The sequence below is a fragment of the Vanacampus margaritifer genome, chromosome 3 (genome assembly GCF_051991255.1).
Source record: "Vanacampus margaritifer isolate UIUO_Vmar chromosome 3, RoL_Vmar_1.0, whole genome shotgun sequence".
NCBI lineage: Eukaryota > Metazoa > Chordata > Actinopteri > Syngnathiformes > Syngnathidae > Vanacampus > Vanacampus margaritifer.
In genome coordinates this window covers 8,909,768-8,935,915 of record NC_135434.1, presented here as the reverse complement: position 1 = coordinate 8,935,915, position 26,148 = coordinate 8,909,768, and the positions used below count along the sequence as shown (strand labels likewise).

General features: G+C 39.3%; 1 protein-coding gene across 1 annotated transcript in view; it reads right to left on the bottom strand.

Moving 5' to 3' along the window:
- LOC144048676 (rho guanine nucleotide exchange factor 28-like) overlaps positions 1-26,148 on the bottom strand; it is a 51,768-nt gene that overhangs the window by 19,538 nt on the left and 6,082 nt on the right. Inside the window, 11 exon segments of the mRNA XM_077560898.1 lie at positions 1,570-1,681; positions 2,003-2,135; positions 3,474-3,817; positions 4,787-4,908; positions 17,736-17,802; positions 19,217-19,263; positions 19,688-19,763; positions 20,020-20,221; positions 21,778-21,961; positions 24,437-24,623; positions 25,280-25,389. Of these exon segments, the coding sequence (XP_077417024.1) occupies positions 1,570-1,681; positions 2,003-2,135; positions 3,474-3,817; positions 4,787-4,908; positions 17,736-17,802; positions 19,217-19,263; positions 19,688-19,763; positions 20,020-20,221; positions 21,778-21,961; positions 24,437-24,623; positions 25,280-25,389 (1,584 nt within the window).

Here is a 26,148-nt window from a genome sequence, read left to right as displayed (position 1 = left end):
TTAAGAGAACCCCTCGAATGCCCACAGAAACTCTCGGTGGCATCTTCTTGCTTCCCTTTGATGTACTTACTAACTTGGTTGAGTCGCGAGAGCGATTTAGAGAGAGATAATGCCTGAAGTAGAGAACGACCACTGCTGCTGAATGCACCATCTATACAGAATTCACACACAGTCATCAACAGTGTCGTCGTCTTACAACAATACAAACACTAAACACACACAGAGGATATAAAAAGTCTACACACCTCTGATAAAATGGCAGGTTTTTGTGAATTTTTTTTTTTTAAAGACACCCAGATGAATCATTTAAAATATAGATAGATATTTTTTTTTAAAGCATAATTGCAAGAGGTAGGTCTGGTACAAGCACAATGCAGCTCAGTACCAAAAGAACATCATACCTTACAGTGAAAAAAGTTGGTGTGTTGGAATTTGAATTTTGATGGAATTATTAACAGTGCCAAACATCAGTGTCAGCCCAAAACATCCACACATCTACTAAAAAGCTGAACTAATATCCGGAAAAGCCTACTAGAACTTCTAAACTTTATTTAGGGTCCATCAGAGAAACTTTAAATGGTGGCAAGTTTGTGCTGACTCACATTTAACCTGTGTTGGAATGTGAATGTTAATTAACACAGCCACATACCGGTTATAAGAGGGTGTGCACACTTCTGCAACCACACTCTAAAAACAGTTGAGTCAAAAGTAACCCAATTATGGATCAAAAATGGACCGATCCACTTTATGGGTCAATTTGACCAATTTCGAGCCAAATTAGCCCATAAAGTAGATTGGTCCACTCTAAAAACAGTTAGGTCAAAAGTAACCCAATTATGGATCAAAAATGGACCGATCCATTTTATGGGTCAATTTGACCAATTTCAGGTTATTTTTGATCCAACTGTTTTTAGAGTGTATTATAGTTCAGTTGTTTATTTTGAATCCCTTTCCCTGAAGATTGCTAATCATTTTTCATCACCACTTTATGGGTCAATTTGTCCCGAAATTGGTCATATTGACCCATAAAGTGGATCGGTCCATTTTTGATCTATAATTGGTTTACTTTTGACCCAACTGTTTTTAGAGTGTGGTTGCCCCAATTAAGGATAAAAAATGGACCGAAAAAAAATGTAGACCAACATAAATCATATAAAAATGATTATTAATCTTCAGGGAAAGGGATTAAAAATAAACAACTCAACTATTATACACTCTAAAAACAGTTGGATCAAAAATAACCCAACTATGGGTCAAAAATGGACCGATCCATTTTATGGGTCAATTTGACCAATTTCAGGTTATTTTTGATCCAACTGTTTTTAGAGTGTATAATAGTTCAGTTGTTTATTTTGAATCCCTTTCCCTGAAGATTAATAATCATTTTTATATGATTTATGTTGATCTACATTTTTTTTTACATCACAAAAACCTGCTATTTGAACAGTGGCGCTTACTTTTTTTCCTCTTTTTTTAGCAACTGTATCAATTTTTATGGTAGATATCCAGCCACTTTGTATTCAGCCAGCCACAGAAGTCAGAAAGGAAAAGGGTTCAGAGTCCACTCACCTTCCGCCAGGTCAGTGATGGTTGCATCTCTGTTGAGCAGAGGGCGTGAGGGCCTGGCCTTGGGCGAGGAGTAAGAGTACGAGCGCAGTCGAACCTCGCCTTCCTCGGGGTTCTGGATGAGAGCAGGGACAGAGCAGAGGGCAGCAAGCAAACAGCCTGAGAACAGAACATTTTTGAATAATGCTGAAAAACTCAATACGTCTGACCTTTTATCACAGCATCGAGCTACATCTGCGTATTGTTTATTTTAGAACCGCGATCAAAAAGATTGATCAAGCCCTTGTTAAAAAGTTGTACTTTGTGTCTCGAAAGACTTGATTGGAATAGACAATGGGGAAAGAGTAAAAACAGAGCCTATTTATCACATAACAGCCAAGAGATGACACAACCAGGTCGGTATCTGCAAAAGCTACACATGGAAGCAGTGCAATACCTTGTTGGGATTTTGTGTGCTGTCAGAGTGAGATCTGTTAAAGTCTGGAGAGCTGGACTGCAGCTTTGAGGCTGAGCACGGAAAGGAGTGTCCCAGTAGGTCCTCCTCTCCACTGTCACACTCGAGACTCGGACTGTTGACACACAACAATAAACAAATGAGCTGATTCTTTAGCATGCTGAAAATGCAACTGACACAAATGATAGAACTTTTCAGCTCAAGCAAATGACCAGGGCTGAGTATCGATTCTAATTTCCTCAATCGATTCGATTTCGATTCACTTCGCTTCAATCCGATATTATGTTATATATTATTTAAGATAAATTAAAAAACTCCACAAACATTAAATTCCAAATTACATTTTGTGGAGGCATGCAATAACTGGTTAAATTATTTAGTTTAATAATGAGAGTAGCACGCTATAATTGCTTAAATGTTACACAAACACTGACATCAGCAAGGAAAAGATGAAAATATTTTCCCCAATTTTAATTCAATATTTGTAAATATAAATAAAAAAAAAGATTCTGAATTGTCTTATAGTGCAATAAGTCGGTTCTTTCATAAATGTAAGGAAATACATTTAAATTAATGTGAACAATACATTTCAAGTAAGATACAAAAAATAATAAAAATTCGGCCTTGAAAATTATATTTTTTTATGAATTTATGGGAAAAAGAGATCCTAAAATACCGGTAATCGATTCATGGTTTTATGAATCGATATCAGGCTCGAAAAGGAAAATCGATTTGATTTTTTCAAATTCAGCCCTACAAAATACATACTAATATTGTACAGTATTAAACAAATAGATTAAACTACCAACCAGTATCAAGTTTATGCCACTAATGACCAAAATACTCTTTAACCAAAAATAAGTTTTTAATGTTAACATTGTGATATTATTAAATTCCACAATTGAAAAGTACATTATTCAATTCTCAAATTATACACAAGTACTTACTCTATTGCACACAAAAAAAAACAGTTTGAGTTTTAATGTTTTGCTTGATTAATTTCTGCCTCATTAGCTGAGAATTTTGTGTGAAATATTTCCTTGATCAATAATCACGAACATAGAAGTGTTCGCATTAAAATATTTCATGTCGCTGGATGGTCTGAGAAAAATTCGGCCATTTTCCACAGGGACGGATATGTTTCTTTGTAATCACCACTGACAGCAACTTGGGTCAATGTTTATGCATAGCCCAGATTCTAATACAAAACAACTGCAAAAAGGTCTTTGAAAAAAAAAAAAAAAAAAAAAAAAGCGCTCAATTGTATCCAGGCTTCCCTTTGCATTCTTTACATTATCCTTTCAAAGACATTGAGGGCAAATTGAGGGCAGAGAAGCAAGCTCATCTTTTTTTTTTCCTTTTTATCTTTCACATTGAACGTAGAGCATCCAAACCAAGATATCATTTTAACTTTTAGCAAGAATATTAAAAATCAACATTAGCACCGTCATACCTCAGTCCGCGGGTCGTGACCGCCAAGTTGCATCCTCTCCCGTTGAAAGTGGGAGAGACGGGAATGCCGGCTTGCGGCTGTCGCCTCTGACCTCCTTCAAACAAACGGAAGGCGGAAGCCAGGGGGGAGGACGGGAACGATGGGGGGGAAGCAAAGGGAGAAGTGGGAGAGACGTGGAGAGGCGCCGCCTTGGATTTCTCCGGGTCGCCATTGTGTGGCGTGGCTGCGTGATGATTTTTGGGGCAGGTCCTCGGCTCAGGGGGGGTCATGGAGAAAGGCTCCCAGCAAGGGCTGCTGACATCAGGCACTGGGCGAGAGCGGTATTTAATATCAACATCATCCACCTGGAATAGAAAAATGTCGGAATGTGGTTCATGTAACGTATTAGTGTGCAGTATTTGAGCTTTATGCAATTCTTCACAAGTAAAAAGCGTAATCAATCAGTCGGTGTGAGTTGGTTTTTGAGATGCATGCAATTTTTTGTGTGTCAAAAATGACTGGGTGGGGATGGGAAAAGAAGTGACCAATAGATGTTTAAAAAAATAATAATTCAAAAAAAGCACATCCACTATTTTTTTTATTTTATTTTGTCTTTTGGCTGCATCTTTTAACCATTGATACACTAATTTCATAATAATTCATCAAATTGAGTTCAAATTAAAAAGATGTACTATGCTGTAGAAACATGTAATATTGATTTGTGTTGGTCGTTTTTCTGCCACTAGATGGCACAATTGCATTTGTAAGATGTTGGTGACAGCTTAGTGCATCTTTCTTTTCATATTTAGAGCTATCTAATCTTTAACATGAAGTAACTTGTGGAATTGTGCACATTTTAACACAACTTGACCCCAGTCTCCACAAATTCTATGCATTATTATTACATTTATTACTGCTAAATTTTGACGTGGACGTGTCTGCTGCATTGCGATTGGAATTCCCCCAGTACAAGCTTTCCAAGTAAGGGGCGGTCATTAATCGCGCGTCCCAAAAAAAAATTAAAAGTTGCATAAAAGGAATTTTAAATTCACTAATTTTGACACCCCTAATGTGTGTGCATATATATACTGTATATATATATATATGTTAGCTGTTTTTATTAAAGTCATTTTTTAAATTGTACGGTTCTGGAAAGGCGCCTCTAAATATAATGCATACCCTAACTCCAACACACAATACAGTTGTTTTTTTAAGTGAAAGTTTGCTGTGGCAGATGTTTTCACTTTCTCAGTGCAATTGATGCAAACTCTAAGAATGATGCAGAACGTATATATTTGCTCCCAAAATAAATATGCATTCATTGCTCTACTCACTTGGTCCACCACCATGGCGTTGGCATACACTCTGTCTTTCCCGTGGATCATCGCTGACAGCCTGGCAGCAGCAGCCAGAGTCGGGGACGAGGCTTGGCTCTCGCCTGTGGACTGGCTTTTTTCTGTTGGGAAGCGATTTTTCAATATTACATTTGGTTTCTACAGCAACGGCAAAATAACCCCTCACAAACACAGGAAGTGACATCGACATCCTGGGCAGTTCAGCCAGCCAAGGCTCCATATGAGTATGTGCGTGTGTGTCTCAAAGGCTCTTTGCACACACACGTGAATGGGTGTGTCAGGCGTTGTGCCTTGGCATCTGTAGGCTTGTTTCTTCCCCCACCCGGCCTTCAGCGTCGCGGTGGTGAGAAGATAACTTCCAGTGAACACACAGTAGCATTGACGGGAAACTTTTCCTACACAGTGGAGCCACTGTGAGTAGCAGCCAGGTTTAGCGATGCAAAAACACACACACACACACACACACACACACACACACTCTATGCAAAACAAAGCTTTTAAATGCTGTTTCTGAGAATGATTTCATGCAGTATTAGTTCAGTTTCTGAGGATAGAATAATATAATTCAGCCTTATAGAATATTTAATTCATTCACGCACATCCCCCAGAACAATCTCTATCACTTCAGCACTTGTTTATTTACGGTGCTACTTTTTTTTTTTTTTTAAACAGCATTCTTCATGAATAAGCATCTGAAACCGAGGAATGTGCCTTTAGTACGATTCAGAATCGATTTTAAATGTCCCAAAATCGATTTTGTACCGTCTTGCCCTTGTTTGTGTACACCTTTATCAGGAGTGCTGGTCATGTTGTACCACGATTTGGCCACTTAGGGGCAGTGTGGTTCCACGCATTCTGATACACTGTTAAGTTGTAGCCACATTCGAGAGTAGAAGGAAAAAGTCCCGATCAAGTTATGCCAATAAAAGTTGTTTTTTTTGCAGTGTAGGAAGAGAATATGCCAGTGAGTAAGTGTTAAGATGCTTCTCCGTTTACATTCCTGAAGCATTTTGTATGAATAGCCGTTCTTTTGAGTGGGTTAGGTTAAGTGCCGTGCGTGGCGCACTAATTCGTTTTAGAGAGTCAGATTGGAGTAGATCATGATGATTCTTTGCACGTCTATAAATTAAAGCGGAAAATCGATTCTGAATCGAATCACAGACCCAAAAGTCGGAATCGAATCGTGAGAGAGTCAAATATTCCCACCCCTACTGAAAACCATACACCGTATTCTGAATAAGACACAAGATGGCAAAATAAAAACTTGCGGTATCCTAGTTAAACCTTGCCTGGCCAAAGTCGAGGATTTAATTTCATTTTTACTACTCTGATTTTCTAACCATCTTTTTGGACACGAACACCACAATTAGAACATAATAACATCACTGTTCATAAGCAAGCCTTTCAGTGAATAGCAAGGAGCAGTGGATTTATATTCAGTGATGCATTCAATGGAAGAAAAAAAATCATTCCTAACCACATTAACAACGGGTGGTACAGTACAATGCTTATTGTGCTAACCCACAGTGACAGCCTCCTTAACGTAGTTATCGTCATGCTTGGAATTATAGCTTCACTTTATAAAGCGCCATGTTGCAAAAACATCCCTTTAAAACTCAGAATCAGCTGCCACTCAAACAGCAAAACCCGATCGTTTGTGCTTCCAAGCTGCTGGCACCACACAGTAGGAGGAAAGAAGTCCAGCTTTACAGAGGAGAATAAATCAGCCCAGCAAATGGCTGTGCTTCCTGTCGGCTGCGAGTCCAATAAATCTCAGAACCCACAAGGAGTCAAGTAGACATTGATGAGAGAAGCAGATGAGTCTTGGTTCATTCATGTCTAACGTAAAGGTCACACATCTGTATGGTATAAAGAACATGCATCACCTTGATCAGAACTTCCAAACCACTTCAGTAACTCTGGGAGTCCTAAAATCCCAAAGATACCAGAAGTTGCAGCTGAGATCAGCAACAACAACAAAAAAAAGAAGAAAAGAGCAACCAATACTGAATGGCAAATTGTTGCGTAAAAAATTAAAAATATTTTTGCCCCCCCCCATTTCCTAAAATGGTGCCCAGTGATGGATTTGGGCTTCCGTGGCATGAATTGTCCCTCCCCCACTATACGATATATAAGAAATTAGTAGGGCAAATGGTATGAGTCCCCCACTATACAATGTCTACTATTACAGTGTGCTAGCTACACTCTAAAAACAGTTGGGTCAAAAATAACCCAACTATGGGTCAAAAATGGACCGATCCTCTACTTGAGTGGATTTTACCAGACTTTGAGTCAAGAAATGGGTCTCTTAGTGTAAAACAACTCATAAATATTGGTCAGACCCTTTACTTGGGTCAAAAAATTGGGTCATTTTGTATAAAACAACCCAGAAAGTTGGAACGGTCTATTTTTGATCCGTAATTGGGCTACAATTGTTTTTAGAGTGTAGCTATGTACACAACCCTGAAAATGCATCTTCCCAGGATGCTACAATCTACATAACATATGTCAGTATCATTATTTAAATTCCAATGCGAGGAGGTGACACGGCAGAGGAGCCCGCTTGCCCATCGGCCCGCTGAGGGGAGCCGCTGAAACCTGTTAGCCATTGAGCTAGCTGGTATCTATATGCCAGTAAACATACGATTGTTCTTTACATATACATTGCATATATTTTCGGGGCTAAAACATGTAGAGATGTGTAAACATATGAAAGTTGCTAGCTGAACTAGCATCCAGTTTCAGCAGGGCTCACAGTGTTTGAGAGTGGAGACAATGGCTTGATTTGTCCAATTTTGAAGCGTCATTTTATATACTGTACTTGCCAATTTTCTTAAGCATTAAAACTGGGCATTGTTATTAAAAAAATATTTTAACTATATTTTAGTGCTACACCTAGTGGTGTCAAAATTTGAGTTAATTTAAAGTTTCTTTAATGCCACAAATTTTTATTTTTGTATTTTTTTTTATTAATGTCCGCGCCTTGGAAAGCCTGTACTGGGGGAATTCCAGTCGCACCGCAGCAGACCCGTCCACGTCAAAATTTTGCAGTAATAAATTCAATAATAATGCATATATTTGTGGAGACTTTGGTCACGTTGTATTTTACAATTTTAAAAAAGTGCAGAATTTTACAAGTTGCTTTATGTTAAAGATTAGATAGTTCTCAATATGAAAAGAAAAATGTACTGAGCTCTCACCAGCTTATAAATGCAATTATGCCATCTAGTGGCAGAAAAATGACCAAATAACCATCACACTGTTTTTTGTTTTTTTTACAGTACAGTACATCTTTTTAATTTTAACTAAATTTTCTGAATTATTATTATTAAATTACTGTATCAACGCAGCCATATTTCTATTAGTTTAAGATTTTTTCCACTTTTATGTTAACAAGAGTATGAAAACTTAGGGGAAAATATTTTTATTGTTTATTTAGAACAGATATAAAATGTGCGATTAATCATGAGTTAACTATCGATGTCATACGATTAAAAAATGTAATCGCCTTACAGTTAAAGTTAAACAAAATATTGCTTAACTTGGAAAAAGGAAGGTTGAATTGTTCAGTGCAATATGGCCAATACAATGAATTAAATACCAATTGCATTAACAAATTGATTTTTACCAAGCAGACTAATGTAAATAGCATGCAGCTGAAAGCATAATAACTAGAGACGAGCATGAAAATGACCAATGACAAATACGGCCCTGAAACGTTTTTTTTTTTTCAATTACAACTAACTAATCAATCAATCGAATCAGCTAGTCTCATGGAATGGGCCATCTTCAACTTTTGAGTTTGCAGCCGTATTGGATGAGGGTCAAACACGGTTGTGAAAGTGGACATCATTTCATATAAACCCACTTCTGGAACACTGACAAGAAAGGGCTAATAATTCAGCTGCTGGACCCGGTTCCAAGCCACAGCTGGCTGCTACGGCCTGGATCATTGTGACACCTCTGACCCATTAAACACTGCCTGGTGATCATTACTGTCAGCCACTGAGATCTGTGTTTAACATTAGCTAAGGTAGGAATAACAGAGAAGCCGGGAAGGGATCGTATTACTCACACTGCTGAGCGATGTCTGCGCGCAGGTTACCATTTCAAAGCGGCGATGTCAGGCTATTTGTTTAGGACCGTGCCCAGAGAAGGTAGAGCATATGCGGAGAGATGTGATATTCGCAAGCGTATATCCCTGAGTGAGCGCTAACCCTATACAGTAGCAGTGCCTGCAGAGCCGAAGAGTGTCGGAGCTCTTCCAGAAAGTAAGACAAAGACGGCAGTCAGTGGCAGGTCTCCAGACCAGGGCAGTTAAACGCAGAGAGTGACCCTTCAACCCGCGCACACCCCTGGGAGGGAGTCGTCGAAAAGGAAGGCAGCGTGGAAAAGGGGGAGGCGGGTTCGTCACAAGGGCTCTTTTCTCAAGGTTCGCCGTTTGCAGGCTGCTGGGGAACGTTCAACATAAACAGTCGTACCTGTCGATTGGGCTCACAACACGTTTTTCTGAGCACATAAACATGAATCGTCTATGCTTTTCGGCTTTTGTGATGTCATTTTTTTTTCACACACATTCAGGAGAGGCCAAAAACATTGGAAGGGGAGTAAAATAATAAATGGGAGTCTAAAAATGGATATAAGAAAAAAAATAATCTAAGCAAATGGAGTTGCCAGGGTTTCTAAAGGGCTATTTATACAGTAACAACAACTGACCACCAAAATCCACTGTGAGTAACGACACCTGCAGTTGGTCCAAGCATTACATTGCGTGTTACCGTCATGTTTACATATTAGCCGACCCGAGAGATCCAGGGGGAGGAAAACCGTATGCCAACAGTTATCAGCCTTCAGAGTTAAGAAATAAACATAAAGGCTTTCACACCTGAAAACACAGTGCTTTTTTTTTTTTTTACCAGACACCCCAAAAGCTCAGGTAGGTCATTTAAACGACAATGGTGCCTCGAGATACGAGATTAATTCATCCTGTGACCATGCTCGTAACTCAAAACACCCATATCTCAAATCACCTTTCCCTATAGAAATGAATGGAAATACCATTAATTTGTTACAGCCTCCCAAAAACACAAATTAAATGTTGGAAATGTGTTTTTTCTTTTTTCACTAAGAAAAATAACACGCTGTAATATTTTACTAAGAAAGTACACCGTTTTCACCACATTTTCTGCTACGTTTCCAATAGTCATTGTGCTGCTCCTTCTGGTGTGCACAACTTGGCCACTTGAGAGCAGCACAATATCGACATACTGATTTGCTGAACCTGGAGACGGTCTTCAATTCCTCAGTAACCCACAGGAACATTAGTCATTCTTCACAGAGGATAAATAATGCATGTCTGTAAGTATCATATTTGAATTTGAAAAACCCTTTTTTCATTTCAATAAAGTAGGGTTCGGTGAACGTGCATAAGAAATTGATGGGGCTCAGTACTCCAACAAGGCTAAGAGCCACTGCTCTAAACATTTGTTTATTTCATCTGGAATCTTTTTTCAGACATCCCCTGCTGCTATTTTATGACTTTAAACTTGTCTTTTCTCTCTCCAAAAGTTTCCAAGGATGTTGTGGCTGGGTCCCACTGATGTCATATTATTCTGATTGGATCCGTCCCTTCATGCATTCAGTGCCTCCAGATGATCAGGCGTCAAAACAATGATAGAGTTGTGACATACTTCTAAAGAGTCACACAACCTGAAGAGTTCCGTCCGTCCGTCCGTACGTCTTCAATTCCGCTTATCCGGGGTCGGGTCGCGGGGGCAGCAGCTTTAGCAGGGAAGCCCAGACTGCCCTCTCCCCAGCCACTTCAGCCAGCTCCTCCGACGGGATCCCAAGGCGTTCCCAGGCCAGCCGAGAGACGTAGTCTCTCCAGCATGTCCTGGGTCGTCCCCGGGGCCTCCCGCCGGTAGGACATGCCCGGAACACCTCCCCAGGGAGGCGTCCAGGAGGCATCCGTACCAGATGCCCGAGCCACCTCAACTGGTTCCTCTCAACATGAAGAGTTTTGTGTGCCAAAAATCTTCCGAACACTATTAGACGACCCTCTGTGATTGGCTTATCTGCAAAATTTGGTAGAATGATAATGGGACCATCACCTGCCAATTCAGGTAATTGAACATTAAGTACAGTTTCGTGTTTTATCCAACTGAAATTTGTGTCTATTGTCAGAATTGTTCATTACAAAGTATGTTTCACAGCTGAACTTGTTCACGGTCTAAACTCTGGATGCCGTACATCCACTTAAAATTCAAGCAAGCCAACCATTTTAGCCAAGCCTTTATATGGTCACTTTGATAGTGGAGTACATCTTGGTTTTTGGCTTAGTAATACAAGCAGGCTTGGTTTATAAAATTTGCCAGTGTCAATCTCAATTAAGAGGCAATAACTAGGATTGTGTTGCTGAGGTTTACGGTGTAAGATGAGGGGAAAGACGACTGGAGCGAAGCCATGACACAGACATGGCAGTAACTTGAGCTTCTGCTGTCTGCCTGCACGCTCGCTCGCTTCCTGGGAAAACTTTTGCATTCAAGCAACAAATCAAGCACAATATTGATGAGTTGATGAGGTCACTTGGGTGAGTCAACCAACCTATGCGCTAAGTGGGGGTAAACACTACATAATTGTCACACACTTTTTGAACCTCATGGGAGGTCAACAGTCACGTGGACCTGCGGGACTCCACAATGAAACAACAATGTGGGCCAAAGATCTCAAAAGTCCCAAAGCTGTCAATCAGCCTCGTGAGGACATCTGACATTCCGCAACACACTGTCAGATATCAGGTTACATCACCGGCAAACAAACAGTCATCTCATGGTGACTGACTGCGTTGTGGCGAATCTCTCGTCTTGATTCAACTTTATCGCTCCCAAAAATCCTTGCCCATTTTCAACCGTCCTATAAAGCAGTTCAACAGTGAAACCTGGTGCAATCAGCATGCATTATAAACGTTACACCTGTCCAACACATTAAGTGACAGGAAAACGTCCATTTTCATAACAATGCAGATGACAACAAGTATAAAGTAGAAGGCGACAAAAGATTTCCACGATGACAACGTTTTTCTGTTACCTTTTTTGCCAGAATTCTTACGCATCCGCATCCTCGGAAAAGAGGGCCATGAGTAGTTGAAGGGAGAATCTGAGTCAGAATCCATGATGTGCTCTCTTCCAACTCCAGATTGGTGAAAAGAAGCCTCACTTTACATCCATTTCCCCGTGGTAGAAGGCACCGCGTACGAGCTGCAGCAATTGCTCCTTTCTCCAGAGCACCACTGAAGACACTCTGACACTTTAGGAGTGAGCCTGCATGTTCCCCCTGTTTCCCCAACTACCCCTCCCCCTAAAGCCCTCCCCTGCCCCCTTTAAAGCGCTGAACTGTCCAACTCAGAGTCTACCGTTGTCCTCATCCTCAACTTTTTTTCTTCTTTCAGATTTCCCTAACTCTCGACGGATCGCTCAGACTTTTCACTCATCTGCCACACACAGTTTGGAAAGAGCAGGCAGATGAACCCATGCCGGTAGTAGCAGGGCAGTGTGTGTGTGTGTGTGGGGGGGGTCAGTGACGGGCCGGAAAGAGTGACTGAAGGAGGGAGGGAGGGAGAAAGGAGAGAAAGTCAAACATAGGAGTGACTTCAGAACCTACAGAGAAGACAAACATGAGCGCAGACAGCGGAGTGGAGGTAACTCTCAGACACTGGAGAAATCATTAACCCTGTGAGTTCATGATTGTCTCAGAGATACGGCATAATGGAACGCCATAACTTAACAAGCGTGCCGGACACCTGGCATCGGAAGGTAGTCTTTACCGACCACTCCAATCCACGGGTGGCAGGTCCAGGTCCAGAAAGAAAAAACCCTGCTACAATTTTAACCATTGATGCAAGCTAGCTAGCTAGATAGCTAGCTAGCTCCATAGCAGGTAAATGAGCACCATGGGAGCTAGCTAGGGAGCTAGCATCCCACAGTTTGGCTTTAGCCCCAGGTGCTAGGGAGCTAGCTAGATAAATGAGCTAGCTAGCTAGCACCTGGGGCTAAAGCCAAACGGTGGCAAGGTTTTTACTATCCGGACCTGGATTTGTCAGTTCTGCTCCAATCTTTCTGAACTGTTCTGCAAAGCATAGCATGTAAAGATCACGCTTCTCCTTGTGGGGAAGGAGAAACGGAGTGCAGACTGCCAGGTCAGCAGACTCACCATGGAGACAACAACGAGAGCTGTGGCTATTTTCTTCTTCACTCTTCATGTCCTTTCCACCCCCCTTTTTCAACTGTTGCCAATGTACAATTCCCCGGCTTACAGCAACAGGAGCACAAGTAGATCAACCTTTTTTCAGTGACGTACCCTCTGTGAAATATTTTTTCAGCCAAGTACCCTCTAATCAGCGCAAAGCATTTCTGATAGAGGGGAAGATAAAAAAAATTAAAATACTTAAAATCGAGTGATGTGCCATCATTGTCGGATTTTTGTAGACTTTGGAACTCTTTTTGTATTTATGTGGTCTCTTGAACTTTTTGGAAATAAAAACATATTACAAAAAAAAAAGAATAAATAAAGATTTGTGCACATAAAAATGATCAACATTAAGTGTGCTCCTTTGGGCTCATAGTAAAGCTCTGTTCTCAAAAATAAATAATTAAGTGAATTTTAAATAAAGTTTTCAAGTGATTGACAGGTGATTCTAGGTGCCATGTGACAAGTTGAGTCGAACCATTCTGGTATGGGGGAGATTCTGGGTTTTTAGGACACTAAAATTGAATACCCTACTGAATATAAAATTATTATTATTTTTAAACTTTGTATTTTCTGAAATATTTATATTAATTTTAAATCGTAATTAATCGCATGACTTCAATAGTTAACTCACGATTAATCCTAAATTTTTATATCTGTTCTAATGTACAATAAAACATTTTTTTCTAAGTTTTCATACTCCTGTTAACATAAAAGTGGGAAAAAAAATTAACTAATAGAAATATGGCTGCATATTTTAGTCATTGATACTGTAATTTCATAATAATTCATAAAAATTATTTAAAATTTAAAAGATGTACTAAACTGAAAAAAAACGTGTGGTATTGATTTGTGTTGGTCATTTTTCTGCCACTAGATGGCATGATTGCATTTGTAAGATGTTGGTGACAGCTAAGTGCATTTTTTTTTCATATTAAGGGTTATATAATCTTTAAAATGAAGAAACTTGTGAAATTCTGCACATTTTTAAAATTGTAAAATACAACTTGACCTCAGTGTCCACAAATAAAAGCAATATTATTAAATTTATTACTGCTACGTGGACGTGTCTATTGCGTTGCGACTGGAATTCCCCAAGTATAGGCTTTCCAAGTCATTAATCACGCTTTAAAAAAAAAAACTGGAAAAAAAAGAGTGGTGTTAAGAACTTTAAATTAATTCAAAATGAATACACCCATTTTGACACAACTAGTTTATATATACTTTTGAACTATATTTTAATATCAATCTCACATACAGTACCTCCTGGAGTGCCTTCACAGACCCTCATTTGAGAACCACTGAAGTACAGATGACTGCTTGTCAAATGATCACAACAGCAAGAAAAGCAACCTCAGAGGATGCCATCGAAAAAGCATACGAGAGTTGCGAAGCCAGAATGCATCATAGTAACACAGTGTGAAAGTGTGAGGGTGCTTGTGCGGGGGGGGTGTATGAGGGCGCAAGGTTTGGCACTGTACTGGTGCACATTCATGCTGGCTTTGTGGGGTCTGTGTGAGATTTAATCCTTTTTTTCCGCCCTCCAATTAGATCCCTCAGCTGGGGTCGGGGACTCTTGTTAGCATTTTTGGCATTGCGCTCGTCATCTGTTGTCGCTCTGCCAAGCTATCGGTATCATCATTTTTCTGCTCTTGCTCTCCATTCCACTGACACTCAGCATTCTCCCACCACTTCACTCTGCTTCTCCTTTCCCCGGGGATCTCGACAAGCTGCTGGAAACAGCTTTCGGGAAAGCCTTGGCAACCCCCATTCAGTCACAATCAACCCCTTTTTCGTACCCTTATACCCCCTTGCTCCCTTCAGAACACACTACCCTTGCATTCTCCCTCCTGAACACGTATGCACACACACATGCATGCACAACTATGACTTCTTTCTTCAGATATATATATATATATATATATATATATATATATATATTGTGCACAACCCTTGAGGATTAAGTGCCATTTGCTAGTTGTTCACTAAACTCACATTAAAATGCTGACTTAGTGCGGAGGGAATTGGGGGAATGGGTGAATGTGTCTGTTTGTATGCGTAAGTATTTGGGGGATTGTGTGTGTGTGTGTGCGTGCGTGTCTTTTGGGTTGGGTATTTGAATTTTGGGGGCATCGGAAGGGCAAAGATGGGGGAAGGGGGAGGAATGGAAAACAAGGGAATGTATTTTGTATCAATCGGTTAGCATTAGCAATATTTTCACATGAACAACCTTAAATCTATTTTGCCAGTTTTACATTTAATTTGGGTCCATTCATTGAAGCAAGTATAGATTTGAGAAAAATAAGCTGTTCCCAAGATGTACAGGGAGAATATGACAGCCACGCTCAAAATTCCTCATGCCTTTGCTCTCATTGCTGAAGTTCTGACGGCAGAGATTCTGTCTGACTATTTAACAGCACCTTAGTTCAAATCAAGAATCCATATAACGTCAGATAAAAAGAAAGGACTCTGGTGGGAAAAAAAGACACTTGTTGAAGGAATTAAAAAGCTCATAAGCAATTACACAAAAGTGGTTCACCAAGTGTTGTAAGATAAAATATTTTTCTCAAGTTTCATACTCTTGTTAACATAAAAGTTAAAAAAAAATTAAACTAATAGAAATATGGATACATCTCGTAGTCATTGATATAGAAATTTCATAAAAAATGAATTGAATTCAAATTTAAGAGATGTACTGTACTGTAAAAAACGAGTGTAGAATTGATTTGTGTTGAAGTGATTTTTCTGCCACTAGATGGCATAAATGCATTTGTAAGACGGTGAGAGCTTAGTGCATTTTGCTTTTTATATTAAGAGCTATCTAATCTTTAACATGATGTAACTTGTGAAATTCTGCACATTTTTTAAATTGTGAAATACAACTTGACCCCAGTCTGCACAAATAAAAGCATTATTATAAAATGTATTACTGCTCAATTTTGACGTGGACGTGTCTGCTGTGTTGCGACTGGAATTCCCCCAGTACAACCTTTCCAAGTAAGGGGCGTTGAAAAGATTAGTGGTATTAAAATAGCACTAAGGAACTTTTCAACCATAATAAAATAGTTTCATATTTCTTCTGATGAAACATCAATTGAAAACTAGTTGAGTGGTACCTTTGCTCTGGCATGAAGGGGTGGGTGTCATTTTTACTGGCACTGAGCAACTTTGAGGAGGATGGTAGGAACACTGTCACACAAAAAACTACAAACGTGCTGAATGCTTTATGGCATACGTCACTTCCCCATTTACCCATTCATTACAAAAATAGAAGTCAATTTGAATGTTGACGCACAATTACTGCTTTCCTGGCAGAAGCTGCAAAACAACTTAAAAGTTTTTTCTGTGGAGACAAAAAAAGATAAAGGGAAGCTACCCAGATAAAAAAAGGCAGTCAAGGATCAACATTGCCCGGCTTTCCCTCGCTGGGGTGAGCTAAAAAAAAAAAAAAAAAAAAAAAAAACGACGCAATGTGCTCGTTCTTATGGGAAATGTGGTCTTCCTTTAAGCTTAACATTACCGCTTTTGTCCATATGGCGCCGCCATAATCAACATAAACTGAAAGTTCATATATATATATATATATATATATATATATACACACACACATTTTCTTAACCGCTTGTCCTCACAAGGGTCGTGGGGGTTGCTGGAGCCTATCCCAGCTGGCTTCGGGCAGTAGGCGGGGTACACCCTGAACTGGTTGCCAGACAATTGCAGGGCACACAGAGACGAACAACCATACTCACAATCACACCTATGGACAATTTGGAGTGTCCAATCAACCTGCCATGCATGTCTTTGGAATGTGGGAGGAAACCGGAGTACCCGGTGAAAACCCACGCAAGCACGGGGAAAACATGCAAACTCCACCCAGGAAGGCCGAAGCCCGGACATATAAATATATATATAGTGGATATTTATATATAACATTAACAGGATCAGTTGAGGTCACAGGCGGCTGTGTTCAAAGAGGGCACAAAAAAAAAAAGAAAAAAAGAGGAGTAAGAGTAAATTTCCTCCACCCGCAGACACACACAGATGCAGAGAGCAAAATGGCTAAAGCATAAAGCATGGAAAACAACAGCAGCCACAGGAAGTTAAAATTGCAGACGGCCAGTGCCAAGTGTTGTAAAGCCCGCAGCCTCAGCTTGTAACCGCGACATTCTTACGCTCAGGCATCATTCTGCGCACCAGCAAATCAAGCCAATCATTAACCCACAGGATGTTCCCCCTCTCAAGGCTTTTCCCTCTTGTCCAACAGGAGATCCGAAGGAAGCCACCTACAGCCACATGGTTAGAATTCATTTGTGATCCAAAACGTGCTGGCAGGAGTAGGACGACTCTGGGTTGGTTACAGGAGCGCTCTCTGCACGCTATTTTATAAAAATCCCTTCCATGTGTCCTGACTGTGGTGAACAAAGAGTGACAAGCATCCAAAAACGCTAAAAGAAAAAAAGGGGCCAGGGGGCTGAAATGTGATTTGTCAAACGTTTCCTACTGTTCAGCTCATTTAATGATTGGAAGCTACTCGGACACCTAAACCAACAACAGCCACATTCATATTCACACCTGAAGCACCACAGGCCCAAAAAAAAAAAAAAAAAAGTATTTATACAGAGATTCGTTTTCAAATGTGATTTTAACTGTTCTGACGTTTAACATTAATAGTAGGGCCTCTTACCAGAGTCAGACTGCTCGTCCTCTTGGTCCTCCTGATTGAGGCAAAACATTAGCGGCTCGTCGATGTCCTGTCCAGAGAAAAAGTATTCACCGAGCAGCATGCACATTTCCACAGTGAGACTTTTCCATCAGGTTACAAGCATTCCACTAAACCTTAAAAAAACAAGTCTGGCTAAGTACAAAAACACAAGTGTTTGGCAGCGACTCGGGTGTGCGACAGCGAGAGAGATCAATTAGGGAACCATCTGTAACGTATACAACAGGTCCTACAGAAACATGAAACATGCTCACAAAGTGGGCTATTCAAGCCAACTGTGCCAGGTGGTGCCTCCAACACCTTAACAATGATACGAAAACAATGTGGAGCATTGATGGGCAGGGAGGTGATGGCGGTGCACTTTACACTGGCTGATGCAGATGTTCACACAGGTTGAGCAGAGACGATATGACATTTCTGAATTTTTTTAATTATGTAGAACAGCGGTCCCTCAGCTTTTTTCCCCCCTATACAATAGATCGGGTTAAACGTATAGCAATATTTGGATGGACAGGCACAGAAGCAAATAAATATAGCCTATATTAAAAAATACAACTCATTATTATAGTGAAGTTGTGAGTTGTGCTTGCTTCTCTTCAACAAGTAGTCCCACTTTGGGTTCATGAGAGACAAATGACATTCAACTGTGTCGGTCTCTCTCAGCAACCCGGTACCAAATGGCCACAGCTCAAATATCAGTCGTGTCAAACATACAGCCCGCGGACCGGATATGACCCGAAAAGGGGTTTAATCCGGACCGCAAGGCGATTTTGTAAAGTGAATTTTTTTTTTGTAATGTTGGACCAATTAATCAGCCAGCCACCATCAATTATAAATTCGTAATTTATAAAGCAGTCCTGAGATGGGCAATGCAACTTGTACACAGAATTGTCCTGGATGCCATTATTTTACACACAACCTAAAGTTACTGCTTGTTTAAAAAAAAATAATTATAAAAATCATACACCAACATCAATTACTGGTAACACAAATACATATGACAAGGATCAACGTCCTTATAACTTCGTTAACTATGCCACACAATGCATGCTGGGAACAATATACAGTATAAGCAAAACAGGTAGCGTTAACATGTCTGGAGCTCATAGTGTTGCCACGTTTCATTTGCATTTGTGTGTTTTTTTTTTTTAAACTATACGATTACAGGTGAGTTCCCTAATTTACAGCCGGCCCACAAATAGCGAAAATCTGTGTACAATTGACAGCAATGGTTTTTAAGTTAGATACCATTATTTTACTGATCCGGCCCACTTGGTAATCTATTTTCTTCCATGCGGCCCCTGAGCTAATTTGCGTTTGACATATTTGTGTGCATGTGTATATGAATATATATATTTATATATATATATATCTTGGCTTGATGGAAAAGAGTTTCCATACTTCAGTAGTTTTTTTTAGTTTAATGAGGGAATATTTGTACTCACATTATCATCTGCAGCTGAATTATCTCCACTCTTATCAGGAAAAGGTCCTACAACAAGCAAAAGCCTGCATTATACTCAATATAAGCATATTTTTCTCCAATAATGCATATGTTGATCTGTATTGGAATCAGCACCTGAGGGTTATTTATTTTTGCTGTACAGTAGCCTACAGTGTTATCTTGCAAGTGCTGGTACTATTTCTGGTGATATTATGTGATCATAGTGAACCTTAATCTTATCAAAGAGGAAACATGTCTGTATCCACATTTTCTTCCTAAAACAGTCCCCATTTTCACTTTGCAGTACCTATTATTTCCACATGAGGTCAGCCAATTTCTATCAGAACCACAACACCAGCAGAGAAAAAAAGTGGTTGATGGTTGCCAACTTGCCACATGAAGAACAGTTAAGTCTGGAAAAATTTAAATCTGAAATCCCAGTAAGCTTACGGATATGGATTGGTTTGAATACCATTTTCTGCAGGATCGTCCACCAATTGTTCTTTTCCGAAAATGGTCTCTGCCCGTTCTCTTCTTAGCGCTTTAATCTGAGAGAAGAGAGGGACACCTTTAATACAAAAATAATGGGAGAACCCCTGTTAAAATTAACAACAAAGCTTCTTCTTGAATCTTAAGAAGCACAATTACACGCTAAAGAATACTTATAGAAATGACGCGGCTTAATAGCTTGAATACTTCAAACATCTACTATTTAAAGTGTGCTTCAGTTTTAATACCATTTTCAATATATTACTAGATTGTGGGAAAAAAAACAAAAAAAACGAAAAAAACAATCACACTGACCTCTCTGAGAAAGCTCTCATCTCTAAGTCTATTTCTGAGCAACTGAATATCAGCATGCCGGCTCTCCTCTGAGCTCCACTTGAGATTTTGTCGGACGGTCAGTGTCAGATTTCCCGTGTCGTGACAGTATCGCAGCAAACGGGAGCGGTCTGCCCATACCTGAGACAGTCCTGCAGGAGGTGTGGCTAGAGGGTTGGGTGGGCTGCCACAAAATGAAAGAAAGAGTTTAAAATTTAATACAAAACACTGACTTGGACATTTTAATATGCTTTTGGTTGAAGGCATAATTAGAGCAATTGTGCTACCTAGTGGAAATATTTTAAACTACATTTTTGTTGAGCCTTAAACCCTTTGACCAAAAAATAAATAAAAAATGATTAATCAATATTGAAGAAGGCGATAATACTGACCCATGTTGAGAAGTGAAGTGATCTTATCACACAAATGTAAACATAATTGACTGTGACCTGTGTTAGGAGTGCCAAGGATTTATGAATCCATATTTACCAAGATATTTGCACACAGCATCCCTAACTGTAATAATAGTTTAAGAATGCATATTACCTAGACACTGGTATTTAAACTTTTTGGACCAACTAGGCCTAAGAGAATACTTCTGCTCTCCAAGTACCACCATTCAAGACCGGCATATAAAAAATAATACAATAGTAGGTCTAAGAGCTGTTTTATTCCTAAAAACTAAGTATAATTAATATTTTTGAAAGACACTAACATTATGTACAGTTTAACATTAACATTGTGCTTCAATATAAGGAAAAAACTGTACTTAAATAATTATCCAATTAAAATGTATTGCACATAAATTAAAAAAAAAAATACAAACCAACAGTTCTTAAAGGCTGATTCAAGTCCCCAAAATGTATTAAATGTGATCCATGCACCCCCAATAATCAAAACACGGCATTTGTGGAATATGAATTAAGCAGCAAAAAGCCACCTGCTTTCATCTAGCTCTGAGGGCAGCCATTTTGCCACTTGCTATCAACTAAAAATGACATAACAGTGTCTAAGGGCCCAGCTTGTGAACCTTTTGCGATCGAGAGGAGAAAACAATTGATCCTTTTTTTTTTTTTGTAGTATAACAAAGGAATTTTGGAAGAATGTAACGTATGGATGCAAATTAAATTGAATAAAATACCAAAACTAAATTTGGACCAAATGTATGGTTTGACTAATGTACCAATCGAAGGAAAGAGACTTTATAATATTAATTATGGGTAAATACCATATTCACAAATGTAAATAGCAAAATAGAAAGCCATCCATTGTTTTGTTTGAAACTGAAATGCAGTCACACTTTGCTTCCTTGTCAATCTTGAAGGACTTGAATGTGGACTATCAGATGGTTTGTGCAGAGGTCTCAAATTATTTATGTTTTTGATGTGTGAAAGTGAACATAGTTGGCTTGTAGAAATGTAAAAATGCCTTGCTGTTTTTTTAATTTTCTTTTTTTTTCATTTTTTGTTTGCAAACACAAATGTTACCTCCCAGCGAGAGTTTGTGTATTGTTTTTGTGTTAAAAAAAATATATATATAATACAGGTGAGCCGTGATTGGATGTTACTTTATTTAGTCAAGTGAGGGTACATTCACATCTTGCTAGCAGTTTCACACTGCAAACTCCCACTTTAAAAAAATCCTGTACTTACATAGGCAGTTACTATTTTACCTGCTGCCCGCGTACCCCACTAGTGGTCTTTACTCAGCCACTGTTTGAAAAAAAGTTTAAAATCTTACTGCGTGAGGAGCTCCAGCAGTTCTTTGTTGCCTGATGAGCGTGCCAGCTGCAGCGGCGTGACTCCCTCCTTGTTTGGAAGACTGATAGCCAGCAGACCTCCGGGCTGACAAAGCAGCAGCTCGGCCAGTCGGCACAGACCCCATCGCACAGCCAGGTGGAGCAGAGACTCTTTGGGGCTGCGATCTGTGATAAGAAGGCATTAACGTTGAATTGCAGCACGTAATCAGGTGAGAGATAAAGAGATTAAACTGTAAATAATATATCAGTGGCAGGATTTTAAATCGCCAATGTGGCATGTAGTGGTGATCTCATCTTGAGGAACTTCTTCCTTATAATAATTAGCCTACTTATCACTGATTGATTTGTTCTATGGCCCAGCAGTGCCAGTGAATCACTCTGGCCCACTGACCCACTTTAAGGCAGCCAAAGATGTTTAAAAAAAAAAAAAACGGCAACCTCCTCTTATTTTCTTGTCAGCTATAAGTAGTCCAACAAGATCAGGATCTTTTCATGACAACCACTTATGAAAGTACACACTGAATTCTGAAGGTTATTTTCAATTTGTACCATCAACTCAATCTTTCAATCTTCATTTTGGAGGCAAGGATTAAATGACAGTTAGCTAACATCATGCTGGCTACAGTTGCATATTTTAGACATTAAAAACAAACAAAAAAAAAAACTATATAATTAGTTGACAAACTTTTCCTGTGATGTTGAACTGGACAGCTTTAAGCAGTATTGTGATGTATCACCCTATTATAATATATCTACGATACGAGTTGAAAAAATAAAAAGTAATATACAGAACAGGTGCATCTCAATAAATTTTTAAATTATAGAAAATGTGTTTATGCAGGAGTTTAATTTAAAAAAAAGTGAAACTGATAAATGGATTCCTACTTGTTAAATACTGAAATGAATGAATTAACTTTTCCACGACATTTTAATGAGATGCACCTGTAGTCCATTGCATCAATGCACATTATGACTTGGTTATGAGTATTAAAATTAAAATGAGTACCTTATTTTCACTATGCTAAAAAGGCTTAACAGGCGTATTCTTTTATAATATATTATACAGGTGCACCCAATAAAGAGTCTAGTGAGTATAAATCTACAGAATAAAATAGCATTAAAGCAGCCAGCAATGAAAGCTGGCCCAAAACATACACCGTGTGAATGCATAATAAGCCTTTTAATATTACTCCCACTCATTCAAACATTAGAGCTGACTAGTATGTGTAAATTTCACAAGGTGAATGGATTGGACAGATGTGTTCTTAGGGTGTGCAAGTCAATATTAGCATTGCTCTTTCAGCTGCGTTTAATAGTCTAACCGGCGACCGCATAAATCAAACACTAAAAGGTTGACAAGTACAAACCCCTTTAAGTCTGATTAACTGCAGACTTTCAGAGGTAGACAATGCAATGAAACAGGCCGCCATAATCACATTAGCCTGAAATCTAGTTTGTTCTCTATGTACAGTAGGTGGGTGTAAACCACAATTTAGTTCCTATGAACAGACGGTGGCATCTAGGAAACATGGTGGTCAGTGCACAAGCCACACACAAATGGATGGAGCTCCGCCTCAGGCAATGTCCAGATGGAACGGCTCTATTAACCACATTAGAGGCTGCCTAATTAGCTATGATGAATTCAACAGAAGCGCACATGTGAGCATGATCACTTCCGATTTCAGTTCGCCGAGCAAGCACTGGAAAATGCTAATTATGGCGGAGAAAGTGCATGGAATTAATGCAAGGTAACAGAGTTGAAGAGTTCACCTTTGCAAGGACGTTCTTGCAAAGGAAGGTTCTAGATTCATATATTAGCATGCACACACATTCAAGTGCATACCAAAAAAAAGTCTACACACCCCTGATATATATATATTTTTAAATGAAACCATAACTTAATTGATGTCACCAATTAACTGTAAAAAAAAAAAAAAAGGAGAAAAAAAAGCATAAATTAAACTGGTTGCATAATTAGGCACTTTGTGTTTACATTACAGCACTCTGCGCATCATAACAGAATCCCTGACCAGTTTTCTTTTTGTCCTTTCATCCATTTTAGTAGAATATCCAGTTATTGGTATGTCACACTGATGTGACATATTTTCTACACCTGAGGACTGCTTTCATGGCACATTAATGTTGGAAAAGTCTTTCAATGATTTATATCATAAAAATCTGACATTTGAAAAGGTGTATGTAGACTTTGTATATCCACTGTCTAATATATATAGCATCAGAGATAGCAAATCCTGGTCCAGGAAGTAAAAATCCTGCCACAGTTTGGCTTTAGCCCCTGGTGCTAGCTAGCTAGCTCCCTAGCAACTAAACGAGCACAGGAGGAGCTAGCTAGGGAGCTAGTTGGCTAGCATGACAACTGAAACAATTAGCGATAAGGGCTAAAGCTAAACTGTAGCAGGGGTTTTTACTTTCTGGACCTGGATTTGCCACCTTTGCATAGCATATAGTAACCTTACCAGACACATCAGTACTGTACTCCTAAACCTAATTCTGATTAAGACAAAATAGCACACCAAATAAATGCACAAATGCTTTAACAGCAAACACAGAGTTAAAAAAAATGAAACATGAATTTCATCTGAGCGTTTGATGTAGGTGACTACTGTATTGTACTCTCACCATCTGTACTGGGACTCCCCAGGACGTTCCAATTTGGAGGAATATCCAGGTTAGCCATGGCGAGGGCTACATGTCGATCCATAGCCCAGCGGGAGCTCTGCTGGCCCAGGTTGAAGAGGCTGCTCAGCTCTTTGTGATCCAGAGAGCTCAAACTATGTCCGTGGGTGACCAGGTGCTCTGCCAGATCCTAATAGAATATTACCAATTATTTTTTATCCCATAACCTGATATAAATCATTCCTTTTATGCAGATAACATTTTAGTATGTTTCCTTAATATGATGAAATAACAGTATAAAAATAGTTTACAAAAAAATATATCAAAATTTATATACACAGTATAGTACTGTGGGAACCTTTTATGCCTACATTGGATTTGTTTTTATTAGCAAGGCAATAATGCTCATTTACAGTATAACTACAATGCCACTAAGTAGAGCGCAGACCTCAATCAAGGCTGAAATGTTAATAAAAGTGAAAAGACCCGTGTTTATTTGTGCCCTTGTATATCAGCTAACGGGCTACTTCCTGGTTCGTGGAAAATGACAAACAGATGGTAGTTGCAATTATAAATGGACAGTATCATTGGTATCATAGTGACTGACATTTTTTGTTATTGCTGCATCAGCCTTTTTATCCATCACCAATATTTGTGTTCTTCCTAAGCTTATGCACCGTCCCGCTACAACATTTTATTAAAATTGTTTTTGTATTTATTGTGTAACCTGCTTACTGTAGATTTCATTATTTACGAGTCTCAAAATAAATGCTGTGAAATGGGTTCATTATAAAACAACAATTGGGGTGGCCTAAGATTTTTTACACAATGCTGTAGGTTTCATACCTGTGCATCGTCTTGGACATATTCCAGCATTGCGCCACCCACCCATGTGAGAGGTGTGCTTTCGGAGCTCAAGTAGGCTTGCACAGAGACCACCTCAGCATGGTTATGTCCTAAACACACACACACACACAAATAATTTAATACTTTGTCCTGCACTCCCAAAAACTTAATAATAAGGTTTTGTTTGTTTTTTTTAATGTTTTTTTTATGCTAGAGCAGGGGTGGCCAAGTTCGGTCCTCGAGAGCCACTATCCAGCCTGTTTTCTATGTCTCCCTCCTTTAGCGCAGCTGAATCTAATGATCAGCTCATCAGCGAGATTTGCAGAAGCCTGATAACGATCCTGATCACGAATCAGGTGTGTTACTGGAGAGAGACATGAAAAACAAGCTGGATAGTGGCTCTTGAGGACCGAACTTGGCCACTCCTGTGCTAGAGCATACAGAAGGCTTTGATGCAGCTTCTGACATGAAGAGGTCATTTAAAGCAATGGTAGTTATTACAAAAAACGGCCAGCAGGTGGCGGCAGAGTATAAGAGAACAGCCAGGCCCATGTTGCAGCAAGCTCTTTTTCCCCAGTGTTTCCAACAGGTTTGTGCATAATGATGAAACTTAGCTATATCCTAATGCTAATTGCTGCAAAATGGAAACAGATTTTTTTTTGGATGAAAGAAGAGACTCTAATCTTCCTTTTGGTAGGTTCCATGTTTTTATAGCAATAGAACAGAATATTCTGTGGACCTTGCAAAATCAGTCAAAATCCAGTAAAACAGCCAGGTGCGAAGGAGGTTGCTTCAGTGAAAATGGCTGTGAGTGAATGAGTTAAAAATCTGTACATTATTTCCTCTGTATGTCACTAATGTGTTCATTG